The following is a 15,656-nucleotide window of genomic DNA, read 5'->3' on the forward strand; positions in this document are numbered from 1 at the left end:
AAGCATTCTGAATCTTCTGAAAGTAGGAAAGGCGTGAGATGATCTTGCTGTTAATGGGGTGTATTTTTGGTGGGGGAAGCAACTGGAAAAAAAAAAAACCAGGAACAATGTGGATGTTTGTTTTTCTGAGCCATTTTTGCATTCTGTTCCTTTGATCTTGTTTTCAAAGGCCCTCATTTTGAGTCCATTTGTAGTGGAATTGGCAAAAACTTTTAGTATAGCCAAATGAGTCTCAGGCCTTCTGATGGGTAGGTTGCAGAAACACATTAGAGGGATTCCAACGGACTACCCCATATTGAAATGGTTCCTGTATCATTTGTAAAGATCAGAGAATGGGTTTTCTCAGTGTTTGTTCAGGCTGCCAGCTTCCCCCCGCCCATCTTCTTAGCTCAGTTCTATAGTTTGAATGAATAAATGGCCCAAAATTTGCTATTCCTCCATCAAACCAACCAGCCAGCCAACCAACCAGAGAAAGTCGCTGCAGGGCTGCATTGACGAAGAGGGCTTCGCCTGCGATTATCCTGAAAGAATTATTGGCTGAGCAGAATATTGATTTTCTAATAATTTCCAGTCCTCTCCCAGCCTTGTGTCACCAGAGAGGCAGATCACAAATTGAACTGCCGCTGAATTGCTGCAGGATTGATTAAAACTCACAGTAATTATTGCTTCTCTGCTGCTCAAGGCAGGCAGATCAATCCTAGCGGTAACTGATCAGATTCTATCGGCAATCTCAGGAAATGGGCATTAATGGGTTAGCTTTCCACCAGTTCTGAAGGGCAGACGCAGAGGGGCAACCAGCGACGCCCTAGAGATCATTGGTAGAGTTGCCAATATCTCCCCAGGAAAGTGCGCTTCAAACCAAAGCAGACATAAAATACGGGCAGCGTGGTGCCAGCAGGTCCTACCCCATCTGATTTTTGTTCATTTGTTTGTTTAAAATACTATTTATTGATTGAATGAATGAATGGGAAGGCAATGTACTGCAAAGCAAAGTGTTCATTTCCAGCATAATTTTTATCCACAAGAGAGAGGCAATCTTAGAACATGAAAGTATAGCCTCCCATAGCTGACATACCCCTGACACACCTAGAATTGTCCTTGGCCTTTTCTCTCTTTTTCCTATTTGCCCTTATTTTCAGAAACCACTTACTTTCCAGCAGTTGTTCTTTCCTGGCACTTAAAGCTGGGGAGAAGAAGGCTCCCCTCTCTTAAAGCACCAATGTGCTAATTGGGATGATTGCCCTGTCTTGAAAACGTTGAGTGGTTGCATCTCAGAACGGTGCTTCCAAGTGTCCTCATCTGCCATAGTGTCCAGAGGCATTCTGATGACTGTGTGCCCTTCAAAACTCCCCATTTGAGAATTAGGAAACCATATCAAGAGAGAGTTTTGCCCCACTATTCCCAGTACGCTAATTCAGTAGCTGGTTCTTGAGTGGAAAGTTGTCTATGAAGATCGTCACCTAAATAACAGAAGGACATCAGGGTCAATTTCATCGTTCCAGAGAAAAATCACTTGATATGCTCCCCACACACTTCCAACCCATATACTAGCAGAGGTCAGAGCTGACACCTGCCAGCGCCTGCTTAGCCCCTATCATTTGGCAGAATCCTCAAACTCCCCCCTCCCCTTGGCACCCAGGCTCCTTTGAGCAAGATGATTAAGAACTTGCAATTAGAGACTGAGCATTTGGAAGTGTGAAATAGTTTTGCAGATATTAAGTTAATCGTGATGATCCAGGTTTATTTAACCCATAAATAATGATTGCAGGCCTTGAAACCATGCCAGGATCTTTGCACGGCCAGATCTGGTTGAAATTTATTATGGGTTTGGCTGGTCTTTTGGTTTCTCAATTCTGGTTCAGAATGCAGAGGACGGGGTTGGGATTGCAAGAGAGTTGTTGGCAGAAGAAGGAATAATAACAATAAATTACATTTATATGCTGCCTGACTCCCAACAGTTCTCGTTCATATGCTCCATGCAAACATATTTTTTAAAGGAAAACCTTGGGGTTTGCACCCTGCAAGACAGGGATGGTCAAATATCTGGTGGTCAGAGGTTGCAAATATATATATATGTATATGGATTTACTTGTTGCTATTATTTAAAATGCAGTGGTCTTCTAGCCTTGGCTTTGCTTGGCTGAGGCCATTTATAACTTGATTTCTCACAGCTCTATGCTGGCTGAGATTTAGCTCATCTTCAGGAATCCCATAATGCATTCTAATTGGGAACCGTTGTTGAGCCCCCATTTGTTATCTTCACCCTGCCACCCAAGGAGAATGGCCTCCCTGCTCCCCCATTCCCTCTCCTTGCTTCTTGCCCAGGTTTCAGAGACGTAAATAAGAGAGAGAAAGGGGATAAGAGTTCTGCTTAATAAGCCTGGCCATTGATTAATGCTGGCAAATGCCCGCTTTAACCACTTGGTATTGGAAAATGCTTGCTGGGAAACTGAAATTAAAAACTCCTGTCAAATTTTTCAGCTGGAATAAATGCATTAAGAGCTCTTCTAAGGGAGACTAGCTCCCTAGTTAGAAAATGTGAACAGCTCTATTTGAATCCCAGCATCTGAGGTGTCTGTTCCTTAAAGCAAATTTAGACCTTTCAGGAGTAGGGTTTGCAACTGCTGTCTTTCTGGACTTCACTCAACATCTTAAGAAACAGTGTTGGTTTATTACAATTATTTCTATCTCAACTTTGGGGATAAATGCTTTTTCCAAAGATTTGTGAGAACTTGGGAAACACCAAGTCATTCGCTCTTGCCTGGAATAGTGAAGGGGATAAATCAGTGTTCCCTTAAATATTTTCATCTGCTCCCACTTACTCATTTTTCTACCCATGCCCTAGGGTTGGTTTCCAATCCACCTCTTCTCTTGCAGACAACATTATCCATACTTCGTAAAAGAGCTGGGTTATCTTTTACTTTTGACACATTACAATAAATTGCCCTTGCCAAGTTATAAGCTACCATAGAGGTCTTAGGGTTGTTGGGTAGAGGATATCTACAACACACTGTAATGGTTTGGGGTCTTTGATTGTCCCTTTGCTTTCTGCTCTGCTGAAGGGTTCTGTAAATGTGTGGGAAACACATGCTATGAATCAAAGAGGGTTCCTCACCCAAAGGTAGGCCAAATCAAGGAGGTTCCACAAAAAAGGAGTCTTGGAGGATGGACTACTTTTTGTGTTCTGAATTTTTTGCTTCCATCCTGCAGGCCCACCAGTGATCCTTGTCCCCCATTCGCCAGTATTTTGCATCCTTCCTGCAGCAGCAAACACTATGGTTTCCCAACACACTTGTCGCCCTCCTCATCTGAACCATCCTTTCCTTCTTTTCTTCATGCAGTGCCCCGAGGACCTGAGACCCATGAAAGACGGGACTGGGTGCTATGACTACTCAAAGGGGATTGATTGCTCAGATGGTTTCAATGGTGGTTGTGAACAGCTGTGCCTTCAGCAAACTCTCCCTCTCTTGTTGGACCCAACATCCAGCACCATCCACATGTTCTGCGGGTAAGAAAGAAGGGCCAAGCCCTTGGAACATTCATTCATATATGCATACATGCATGCCCATATTTTGCTTTATGTTTCCCTCCAGCATGCATGGAAAAAATTCCTTTGAAGGAGTTGAGCTTATCAGATGTGGACCTCATGCTGGCACGGACAGTCTCTCGGGTGCATTCCCTCCTACTTTTTCTCAATTTTACAGAAATTCCCTTTCTGCGTACACCTTCCCTGAGAGTGCTTGACCATTTGATGGAGGGCTAGCTTGTACTGTGCTGGAAAAAAAAAGTTCTACTTTTTTTTTTTTGCAGCCATGACACTTCATCTTGGTGAAAAAGACATTGCTTTCAGATTTTTCTCTTGAAGGAGAATATATTCTTAAGGGTCGGGTGCAGAACTCTTGCATTTATTTAGTTATAAGGTGCTGAGATATGTATGACAATGGTCTAACTTTCATTTTATAGTCAGCTATCCAACGATCTGCAGCCCCCAGACTTGCACCCTTTCCCTTAAAACTTTAGGAAGGGATTCATCCCATGGAGTTCCCCCCGCCCTCAGATAGGGATATGTAGCAGCCAGGGAGCTCTACCTTGAGTGAACTCTACACTTGGAGCCTTTGTTCCAGATCAGGCAGCCAGAGACCAAACAGGAATAGAGAGAAATGTTACACACAATGAAGCCTCTGGGCACATTGCAAAAATTAAACAAAATCAGCTCAGCCACACTCCCCAAAGACATTTTAAAGACATTCCAAAGAATGAGGTAGAAAAACATGTGCCTTTTTGGCAGGGGAGAATTGTGCAAAGACAAATTTGGTCACGTTATACCGCATGGACCAGTTTAACTAGCTAGCCTAGAGCTCCGTCTTCAATCAGTTGAACAGGCTTATCTTACCTGGGGCAGATAATAGTCAAGGTCCCATATGGGCTTGTGGCCCATTTATTTTCTTTTAAGGAAGCAAAATGCTAAAAGACGGTGCTTTCAACTATTCCTTCTCTCTGAATTATATCCTGCTTCCCAATCTGCTTTTCAGGTTTCAGGATGAGAAAATGCAGCCGATGTTCTGTTTGCCTGCTCATTCTCTGTGTGTGTTTAGGGCTTTACGAAACTCTTCATTAAGCTCATTTTGTTGAATTAGGATCCCTTCTTCTGGTTACAGTAGTTAAGTCTCTTTCCCTGAATTTGAAATATGTATAGCGCTGAGTTGATTTTTCTTAACATTTCCTAGAGACCTTTTGAAAAAGAAAGGAAGGATTTGGGGGAGAAGAGCTAAACTATTAAAGAGCCACACCCATGCCCCTGTTCTTTCATTCTTTGCATTATTCCCTGAACTTATCTCCATAATTTTTCAAACACTTTGAGGGTAATTTGTTGGCAGTTTGGGCCAATCCACCAGCAACTGAATATTCAGCATTGATGACAACTTTACAGTAGATGGCCAATCAGTGTGATACCATGTTAAGAAGTATAAATGTGTAAACTGTGTAAATTGGAGGGGGGCAATTTAAATTCACCTCTATACACATATGTTGTTCCAGAAGTGAGTGCCTGAACCTTCGCTGTAGGCAATATGTTGTCATGAATGATCTCATTCCTTTCCTATTTTAGAACTAATCTTCCTTGGGAATAGGTTGGCTTCATGATAGCAGCTGATCTTCAGGATGATGATGAAAGAGAGTATACGCTAAATATTGGCTTAAGACAGACTGTAGATAGATGGCTTATCAGGAGAGGAGTATGTTTCAGGAAGCAATTAATTCTATATGCTATATTTTGGAAACATCAGTATGAAGTACAGAAGTCTCCCACGTTCTTCATGCAATGTGCACGCTGATCACACGTTCACTAATAAGAAGGGAGATCTGTCAGCTTCAAACTCTTGTATTTTATTCAGTACTGTTCTCATGGACATATGTGTTTAAATGATCTCCACTTCCTTTCCCTGCATTTCCTCCCCCCGTTTATTTGCTTCTTCATTTCATGGCCACTACTAGCGCCTCAACCTCATTTTGACCTTCAGCAAAATGCAAAGGGTGGTTTTCTGCACCAGAGAAGCACATTCCTGAAAGCGACTCCATGAAACATCTGTCAAATCCTGACACCTCCAGGTGTTCAGGTGGCAGCAATTTTGTTGTGTTGCAGCCCTTCACAGTTCCCTGGGGGTTTGGGTTCATCAGTTCCTGGTTTTGTGTGAATTGTTTTACGGCTCAAAAGAAGGGAGAAGGAATCAAAAGGAAAATGCAGCCAGTGAAATGTGCAGTGATTCCAGTAACGGGTACTGGAGAACCCCAGTGGCTTTGATAAAGTTTATGGATGCAGTTGATAGTGTAGAGCCCTGCTTTTCAAATCATCAGAGCATTTCTAATTCCACATTGATGAATACAGGGACATTGACATTTTGCACCCTATATCTAGGTTTTGTTTACATTTATTTTTCTGCTAAAAAAAACAGCCAACTGAATGACTTAATGAGCCAGTTGAGTAATATTTCTTTAATTAACAGACCATATTACCAGTGATGTGAAGACAGATGCAGAAACAGAAAGTGGAGAGCCTCTAAGCAAACCATGCATTCTCCCTAACCTGTCTTGTTGGCAGTTGGTTATCTAGAGTGGGCATATTATGAAATGGATGGCTTGGTTCTTGGAGTGCCATTTGGCTCCAGAATAGATTTTTTCCCCCACTTCCAGCCATCTTTGAAGCTGTACTGTGATGTTCCCTAAAAGAGTTACTTCTGTTCCTACTCAGCCACTTGGGAAATGGGGTGCAGCATAACTTCTGTTCCAAAAACAGAAGAAAATGACACCCATGGAAAACCCTGAAAGACGAGTGAAGGACTTTGACATAGCCCTCCTAAGGGAGCTTCAGAAGAAATCAGGAAACAGGGCCCTGTGCAGACATAGGTTCTCCCTTGGAAATACTCAGCAAGTTGACAAGGGACATGTCTACCATTATAATCATCGAAGAAAAATGAGTCACACTTTTTATTATTTAATCAAAGTTATGTATCAAAGAGGAGAGATGGGCAAAATATTCTGACTTTGAAATACCCCATTCCAACCATGCCCTTTTGACATTCTAGGAGTTATCATCCCATCCCATCTGGAAGACACCAGTGGTGGGATAGCTACATTACAATTTAGCTGGATCTGACTTGGTCAGTTGTGGCTGGAGTGGTCCTAAGGATTTTTATTTCTGCTTGGTCTTCAGCTGTGTTGAGGAATACAAGTTGGCTCCAGATGGCAAGTCCTGCCTCCTGTTATCAGACATCTGTGAGGGCCCCAAGTGCCTCAAGCCAGATGTGAACTTCAACGATACTCTCTTTGGAGAGATGCTTCATGGCTACAACAACAGGACCCAACATGTGAACCAAGGGCAGGTCTTCCAGATGACATTCAGGTAGGGTTAGTTCCTGCCAGACCTCTTTATGAATCATGTACATGATGCATTTGCAATGTGTATTGTGCAGATTTTTCTGGGTGTGTGTGTGTTTGTGCATCGGTAACTTTCGATTTTAGTTATTTATATCCCCCCTTTTCCCCAAAGGTTCTGGTGGTTAGAAACCCATAAACACTCAGTGTCTTCAAAAATGATAGCCTAACCTCCATAAGAACTAAAAAAAAGCATGGGGGAAAAAAGATCATAATCTCCTTCCTAAATCTCCTTCCTCAGCCATACATTTGGTACTGGGCAGAGTTGCAGTGAGTGGAAGATGGTACAATCTCTTCAGGCATGTTCCCTCCATACTCCCCACCCCTGTGAGATTTTTTTTAAAAAGAGGTTTGAGCCTGTTTTAGGGCATTTCACTAAAATCACCCCTCCATTGATCTTTGCCATCCCATCTGGGAGAAGACCCAGAAGGCTGCACCCAAAGGGGCTTGAGGGCCAAACAGCCTTGCGGGTGCTAGTTGCTTACCCTTGCTTCAGCTGAAGTCTGTACAGTCTCGTCTGTTCCAGTACAAAGTGGACAGGTGGGTTTTAAGCAGCAAGCATTATTTAAGAGCAATATAAAGGATCCCAGGCACCGATCTGGACTGGATGCAATTCCACAACCTTCAAAAAAGGTGATGTTTATTTTAGGAACGGACTGGCCTTGCAGATGGGTTAAAAGGGAAAAGCGAGCCTTTGTTAACCAAGGCCACGGAGGATGTAGAGAATGTGTGTGTGGTGGTGGTGGTACACCCACAGACGCACGCTTGCACGTTCATGGCTAGAGATGCTCAGTTTTGTTTGTGAACCGTTTGCTTTCAATGGCCGGCAGAGGAGTCGGCGAGATGGTGAAAAGCAGCTGTAAAAATGACAGCTAGCACGATGAGCGTTCTTCCAGGTTGGGTGCCGATTCAGCAAGTCCTTTCTCTGCCCTCAGGATAACCAAAGAGAGCTTGATGATCCTGCAAATCTTAAGGCTGTTTGTGTCACATTATAAGAGCAGCAGTTTGTTCTTGAGTGGGTGGTCCAGGACACTCATTGGCCTTTGTAACCCTTGGAGGATAATTAGGGGGGGAAATCCAGAAGGGACAGCTGTGTTGATGTGGAGTATCAAGGAAGCACACACCCATGACCTCAACTGTTAGATTATGAGTGGAATCTAATTAATAATGTAGAGTGGGGAGGGGGGGAGCTGGGATTTGCAGACTGAAGATGTTTCTGCCCTTAACCAATTGAGTTGCTTGTAATAATAAAGCAGTTCAGCATCCTGTCTGTGTAGAGTAATTATTTTAGAAGGTCACCTGCGTGTTTTACTAACTGAAAGAAGGAAGATGGAGAGAAGAGGCCAGGTAGAAATTACAGGTCAAAGGCTCCAGAGAAAGAGGTGCATTATCAAAGCACTTCTTTAAAAAAAAAATCAAGGAAGATGATCAAGATTCTGAGTTGGAGAGGATGTATGGGGGAGAATGCAGGAGATAAAGGAAAGGTTGGTGCTTTAGGATATTTAAACCCTTCTGATCACCTTCAGCTTTTCTAGGAGGAAAATATAAGGCTTTGAAACTTGAAGAGCAAACATCGGTTGCAACGTATTTGCTCATCTGCTCCGTTTGCTGGTTTATTTCCTTTTAAAATATCTCCTTCCTTTGTAATGTTTCTTGATGTCATCATGACATCTAGAAACTTGAAAGGGAAGTTGAAGTGGCAATCTTTCTGTGAGGTCCACAAATGTTCTTGGAGGTAAAGGTGGATCCTGGAAACCAGCACTGTGTTTCGCAGGCCTGCCAGCTATTTATTGATTGAATCGAACCCATTGATTTATTTGTTCAACCGGATGAATGAAAACAATTATTAATGATGATAAAAGCAGGGAGGATGTGGAACCCAGAACGCGGGAAGGGAGGGAGCTAGAGGCACATGGTGTCCCCAGGAACCATTTGCCAATCTCTGCATTATATTCAGAATTCATATATGGCATACCATCTGTTTTACTTTTAGAAATGCTTCCTGCAGCATCCTGCCATTGAACTCTGGGGGGAGGGAACATCTGGAGCAAATCTTGTTTCTCACCCCTGCTCTGAGTTAGCTCAATTTTCCCTGGGTTTGATCATAGAAGCTCAGAACGTCAATGCTCCTGAATCCCATTCTGGCCCCACGTTTTAAAGAAAAAACACAGAAAACATTCATCTCATGGAACATAGCAATGCCATTCCCTGAAGTCATAGAAAGCATTCCCTTAGGGAGAGCGATATATCTGAATCTGTCTGTCTATGGAGTGGGAAAGGAAGAAGCTAGACTGACTCAAGGCTTTAGATGACAGAGGTATACGGCGTTTGGGATTCATTTTCCCCAAATGATGTTTCAGAATTGCCTGGCAGTACAAAGACAGACCGATTTGCAGAAGAGGCACTACTGCTCTAAGTGTGTTGACTCCTTAGCGCCATGTAGAGACTGAATCCAAAGTACTGCATAGCCATCCTAATTCCTAACATGCTTTCTTTGGTTTTAGCTCAGTGCATTGTGTAATTCCAACAACTGTGGACTGTAAACCACAGGGATGTCTTTGCGCATTGACAAACATGCATGTGTTGTATTAAGCCATCATGTATTGGTTGATTTTGGTTTAGGTTTACTGTGTTGTGTAAGTCTCGTTATGATTGTTGATCAACCAATGTTTATGGCATGCCATGACATGTGAGGCCTTTAGCTTACTCTACTGAATGTAAAAAGCAAGGCTGAACATGGCCTATGAATCCAGCTGGGGAGAAATAAATGTTTTGAAAGAGGTTTCCCTATTCGTTCCATTTGATTTCCTATTTGATGGAAGATTTCTCCTTGTCAAATGTGCAAATCTCAGCCAGGCAGTGGAAATTTGTGAATATTCAGTTCATCTCTCTCTCTTTCTTTCTTATTGTTGTCAGAAGGTAATCTGGCTTTTCATATCCAACGTGGCAAGCTTTTGTTTTTGCACAGTTATGTTAATGTTGTCAAACAGCATGTCGGGTCATTGAACAATGAGGGAGGAATTGTCATAATATTGATGGGAAGTTTTGGCAAGTTAATTTCAAAGCTGTTGCCTGGCATCTCCCTTCCTGTTGCTTCTTAATGAAACCCTCCAATGATCACAGGTCATATCAGACAGTTAGAGGGCAACTGGACGCCGTAAGCAAATATTTTCTATTTCCCCCTCCTTCCTCCAGCATCACCCCCCGTTAACCTACTTCCAGAATGTATTTCTTGTGCAATACATTCAGACAAAATTAGCAGAAGGGTTTAGGCTGGTGTGTTTGGGAAATGGGGGGAATTCGCATGCATGCCATAATGCTTTTGTTTAAGCTCTCTTGCCTGCTAACGAAATCTTGGTTTAAAGTGTCACGTGAGTTGCCCTTGGTTAAGCCAGCATAAAGGCAGGTATGTATGAGTGCTATAAAAATGTTGGTTTAAAAAATGAGACGAGACTGTTTTTAGAGAGGAATGTCCCTGTCGTGACAAGTGCTATCTGTCATATGGCGTAAGGAGAGAAAATGGCTCTTCTAAATGGCTGTATCTGGAAACAAATCTTTTGTTAGTTGAAGTGGTCATGCATAAGAAGAAGTATTACTTGGATCAAATCAGAAGCTTACTTAGCCCAGCATCCTTTCCATCACAGTGGCTTGCTGAGAGTCCCCAAAGGAAGACACGAGGGCAATAAATCCTTTCTGCTGTGTTTTGCCAGGACCTTGTGTTCAGAGCTAGATGGCCACTCATGCTGGAGGCCACCACAACCATTGACAGACTTCTCCAAGAACAGGAGTTTTGATGTTTCACTAATGGGTTACCCAGAGGATCTTTTGGGCCAATGTGGGAATGAAATCCTGAATTAAATAAGCCTACAGCTCTTCTTCTGCTCCCCTCCCTCAGTGAACTTTGCAAATCATTAAGATGCCTTTAATGTGCTGATGAAATGCTTCTAGATAAAATGCAGCCCAGCATTAGAGAAATAAAAGCTAGCTCAAGAAAGGGAAGGTGGGCTTCCAGATATTGCTTTCCTCAATCCTAGCTAGTATAATCGGAGGTGAGTGAGGATGGGAGTGCTACACATCAAGACTGGGTGTAACGGTATGAGAGCATGACTTTGGGAGGGGGGAAGAGAAGCTGCCTAGGGAATAGTCAGATAAGAGGGGGCACAGCCTGCAGCTGCATAATGGGCAGAGAAAGAAACTCAGAAAGGATCCTCCCTAACTTATCAGGCTGTAAAAGAGACGGTGGGAGATTTGTACTTCCAGCCTTGCAAGCTTTTGTTAACGTAGCCTTACAGTAAAGTAGAATTAGCTCATCTGGTGGCGCTTCCTGTCTGGTCTACCTGGGAAGGCTGACACAGGGAGAATCCTGGTCTCTTTTGGTTTCTTCCTTGTTCTTGTAAATATGGTTTATAGCAAGGATGCCCAATGGCTTTGATACCAAAGGCCGTGCTTGGCTTTGGAATGGTGTGCAGTATAAAGCAGTCTAAAAGTGGAGAAGCCAGAACCCTCTTCCTCTCTCTTCCTCCCAGCTGCAGGCCTCATAGCATGCATAGTGTTTTGTTCTTTGCCGCATGTTTATGAAGGACGCTACTCTGTGTTGTGAGTCACCACACTTTACTTGTAGAACATCAGCGAATGGAAGGTCCTCCAGAGCAGGTCAGCTGTGGCTAGACCTTGTCATCCTCCATCTGTCCATCTCTCCATAGCTCTGTGAAATAATGTACACCTGCGGGTGTATTCACCCGCCTTGATACAAGCGTATTTTGTGACTTCATCCTTGAAGAGGGTGAAGGCCAGCCTCTTGGAACTTTGAACACATCTCAAATAGCTCTCAGGGAATAGTAAATGTGACGAGTAAACTGATTGTATTGATTTTCAAAAGAAGGACTCCTACTGAAACACCTCAATTGTTTACTCTATTATTCGGCCTCAGAATGGGTTGCATTCCTTGGTCTCCTGAATAGCTTGTTTCCCTCTTACCCTTCTGCTGGTTGGACAGATCTGCCTTTTTTTCCTGGCTGCCTTCTCTTCCCTTCTTTTCTCGTTATTGGCGATTGCACAATTCTATTATGTTTTCGGAGTCCTAAAGCCGCTGACGTCTTAGCTGGGAGGGCAGGATAGCTTCTGAACCCAGGCTAAGGCCTCCGAAGGATTGGACTGAATGGTTTGTCAGCCGGTGGAGAGGAAACGGAGCCGTGAGCCATTTCAGCAGCGGAATGGTGATCCGGCAGCAATTGGACGGCACCGTCGGCTCCTGCTTGCTATGCGGGTACATGCAGGGAAGTTCACGACACCGTGCAAAGGAACAAAAGACCTCCTGCCATCCAAGAATGGCATTAGTTCCCCACGATCCATCTTGAGCGGGCTGGGCCTCCTGCCGGCACTAACATCTGTTTTCGATAATTTGGCTTCTTTGCATGCAGATGAGTTCCCCAAGGTCACTAAAGGGATGTTGCAATCCAGTTGGGCAGGCGCCTTCTCTTCCCTCCAGCAAGTGTGTGGGCTCCCGTGAAGGTTCCTGGGGGTGACTAGAGGAGCATTTCAGTGGGGAGAGGATGCAAAGGAGGATCAAGAGGCACACACCTACACACAGAGAGATACTAATCAACGCACACACCCATCACCCAAAGCTTTGCACGGACTATAAGATTAGGCTACCCTGCTCAATCTTTTCTAGCATTTTGTACAGATGATGAAGATGACTAGCTTCTGTCTTTGCATGCTTAATTACACAGGGGAAATGGCTCAAATGAAATCACAGAAATAAGGTGAGGCTGTACTTTTAATGAATGAAATATTCCAAGAGTTATGTTCTAGCAGTCATTTTTTCACGACTGGAGCTCCTCATTGTAATGCCGTTTCTCTCTTGTGCTTTTTTTTCTTTTTTTTTTGTTTTCCATTTTTGTCGCTCTTTTATTATTTATTATCTGGTTTTATTGCTACTGGTTGTAACCAGCCTTGAATGTATTCCTTTAATAAAAAAAAGGGTGGGAAGTAAATGGTAGAAACAGATTTTAAAAACAAAGAAAGAAAACACTTGGCTTGTGATGATAAAGGAGCTACAGTCCACGGAAGAAGAAAACAAATTTGGAAGGTTTTTAAAGACTGGTAGGATAGCGTGAAGATTTGAAGGTGATTGAAGGGAATCAGCCATTGGCTTTTGAGACTTTGGGATAAACTTCTTGCAGATTTCTTTCTTTCTTTCTTTCTTTCTTTCTTTCTTTCTTTCTTTCTTTCTTTCTTTCTTTCTCTCTCTCTCTCTCTCTCTCTCTCTCTCTCTTTCTCCTTCCTTCCTTCCTTCCTTCCTTCCTTCCTTCCTTCCTTCCTTCCTTCCTTCCTTCCTTCCTTCCTTCCTTCTCTTCAATCATTCTAGCAGCAAATGATTCTTTAATTTGGGTGGGCCAACGTCCCTTCCGATGAAAGAGAAGTGCCACAAAACTTTGGATCTAGGTCATACATTTTAAATCATAAATAACTGAGAGTTAACTATTCTTTCCTATTAATGTCAGTGGGATCCTCATTCTGAATCCCTCCTGTCCTTTCACTGTGCATCCCGAGGAAAAGGCACATGAGAGAAAGCATTTCCACAACGTAGGGGGAGCATGGTAGCCTCCCACACTTTATTGGGATAACAAATCCCATCCCTGCACAGCTGCGATTTGGTTGAGTTCTAGCTGCCCAGCTGTACATTTTCCCATCAAGCATGAAATCCTCATAATATCTTGCCTTACTGCATTGTCATTCATGTTCAGCTATGACGATGCATGTGCATGAATGGCCAGTTGATTATGGGAAATATTGCACATCAAGGAACGGTCTTTCCATGCCCAGTGCCAACCCACAACCCATGTGAAACTAATTTAGTCTGAATTCAAGCTGTGTTCTACTTCTAACCCCTCCATCCTTGTTCCACACCTCCGTATTCAAAAATCACAGCTTTGTATTAGCCAACCAACAGCATTAATTTTCCAGCTTGATGAAAGAAGTGCATGAGCGTTGTGGAAAATTTATTGGACTGTGATCTTACTTAAGAACTTTTTTTTTTTCATTTAATGGTTCTGGGCTTCCAAATGTCCTTAGGATTTGGCAGTCCAACTTCTATGCCTTGCTCATCCAAGACCTAGCTGTTGCTTGTGTAAGATTTATATAACTTCCCAGAAGGTGGCTTTGCATTTCCTATAAGAATTTTTATATTACAGTTATACTGACATGCTTTCTCTAGGAAGGCACCGATAATGTACATCGAATCAGTGTATCCCATTATCTAAATATTAGTCAGTTCTTTTAGGGTGCCTTTTTAATGTTTTTTAATTGTTGTATGGAACTTTTCCTTACCTAAGCCTTATATGTCTTTTTCCTAAAATGCACGCCTTATTGTACATGTCTTTTCTTGAATGTACACACTTTCCCTGAATGTACACATTCTTATATAACATTAAAAGGCCACGTAGAAGATTTCATCTTGAAAGGTCATGTCACTTTGCTGGAGAAAAAATCCATGGCAGATTCCCTAACATTTCTAGTCTTCTCACACCAAATCCCATTTTTCAGAATTTCAGAGTTTTTATGCTGGATTTTAAGATCCAAGACGCTATTTCTGACATTGCTGTCAATAGCTGTTCTGTTATGAAAAGAGTTTGTGCAAAAATTCAGGAGTCTTATTTGCATTTGAAATCTACTTAATCCAAGATTGGCTGAAGCTGTAACAACTGGTTAACTCTCCGGAAGAATGGCCTCCCTATCTCTGGGCCATGTGTTTTTGCCCCCCTCAAAAAAGTCCCTCCATGCATATCTTTAACCATTTTATCTTCACCCACCTTTGCTGCTTCACTGTATATTCACAGATGTTTGTAATCTGTTCAGTGAGTGAAAACAGTCATTATCTTGTTAGTTTGCTGTAGTGAAGGAAGTTCAGATTTGCATTTTGGCATCACCAAACACATAAAATTGAGGCTCCCTTATCCAGTGATTCTAATTGGGATGATCTGATCTGTCAAGAGAGCAAATATCTTCCTTCCTTCATACTCCGGTGAATATTGGGAGGGGGAAACAAAAATATGGTGTGATATGAAGGGGTGTGTGTGTGAACAGTAGTAAATATATATATTTCCTGGAACAGCAGGAAGCAGGATGAGTAATAGAAATGCCATGCATCTAGGGGAAAGGAAGTGCACTGGGGAGAATATTCGTGCTTTCCAAGCATGAATATGGGACCATTTTGTCATTTTCCTATTAGCCTTTCTTTCCAATTCCTCAAAATCCCAAAACTGGAAGGTGCCATTGAAGCTATGGTATCCAACACCTCTGCTTCCAAATTAGACCCTCCTTCAGAGGTGGTGGCCCAGCCTCTGTCTGAACTCACCCAGTGAAGGATAGCCTATCCTCTTGCTAGCTCCTACGTTATATGGTTGCAAGTTTTATTTTTCCCTAAAATTCAGCCAGGATCAACCTTTCTCTAAAATAAGTCTATGATTCTTGAATCCATTGTTCTCTTTACAATTCCTGAACTATGACATACAGGCAGTGAAAGCTGGGCTAGGCATTGTTCAAATTAAGTGGCGAGGGAAGGTGGGGTGTTCAACTATAAATCAATAAACAAGACATCTGACCCTCGCATGCAGTTTTCTTTGCAACAGTGTCAAGGTGATTTGACATTGCTTCCTTCTGAGATGCTTTTGATTTGCTAGCTTACCCTACATCTGTGGGGTACCCTGCCCGTCACCCATCCA

At 42.7% G+C, this 15,656-nt stretch overlaps 1 protein-coding gene across 3 annotated transcripts in view; it reads left to right on the top strand.

Moving 5' to 3' along the window:
• ASTN2 (astrotactin 2) overlaps nucleotides 1-15,656 on the top strand; it is a 274,360-nt gene that overhangs the window by 165,637 nt on the left and 93,067 nt on the right. For all 3 annotated transcript variants that reach the window (XM_088146943.1, XM_088146944.1, XM_088146945.1), the window contains 2 exons: nucleotides 3,342-3,508; nucleotides 6,710-6,898. In XM_088146943.1, the coding sequence (XP_088003069.1) occupies nucleotides 3,342-3,508; nucleotides 6,710-6,898 (356 nt within the window). The remainder of the gene's footprint in view (nucleotides 1-3,341; nucleotides 3,509-6,709; nucleotides 6,899-15,656) is intronic.

The sequence above is a fragment of the Python bivittatus genome, unplaced genomic scaffold (assembly GCF_059951505.1).
Source record: "Python bivittatus isolate LINGU-HERP-01145 unplaced genomic scaffold, Pbiv_v1 ctg000160_np1212, whole genome shotgun sequence".
In the NCBI taxonomy this organism is placed as follows: domain Eukaryota; kingdom Metazoa; phylum Chordata; class Lepidosauria; order Squamata; family Pythonidae; genus Python; species Python bivittatus.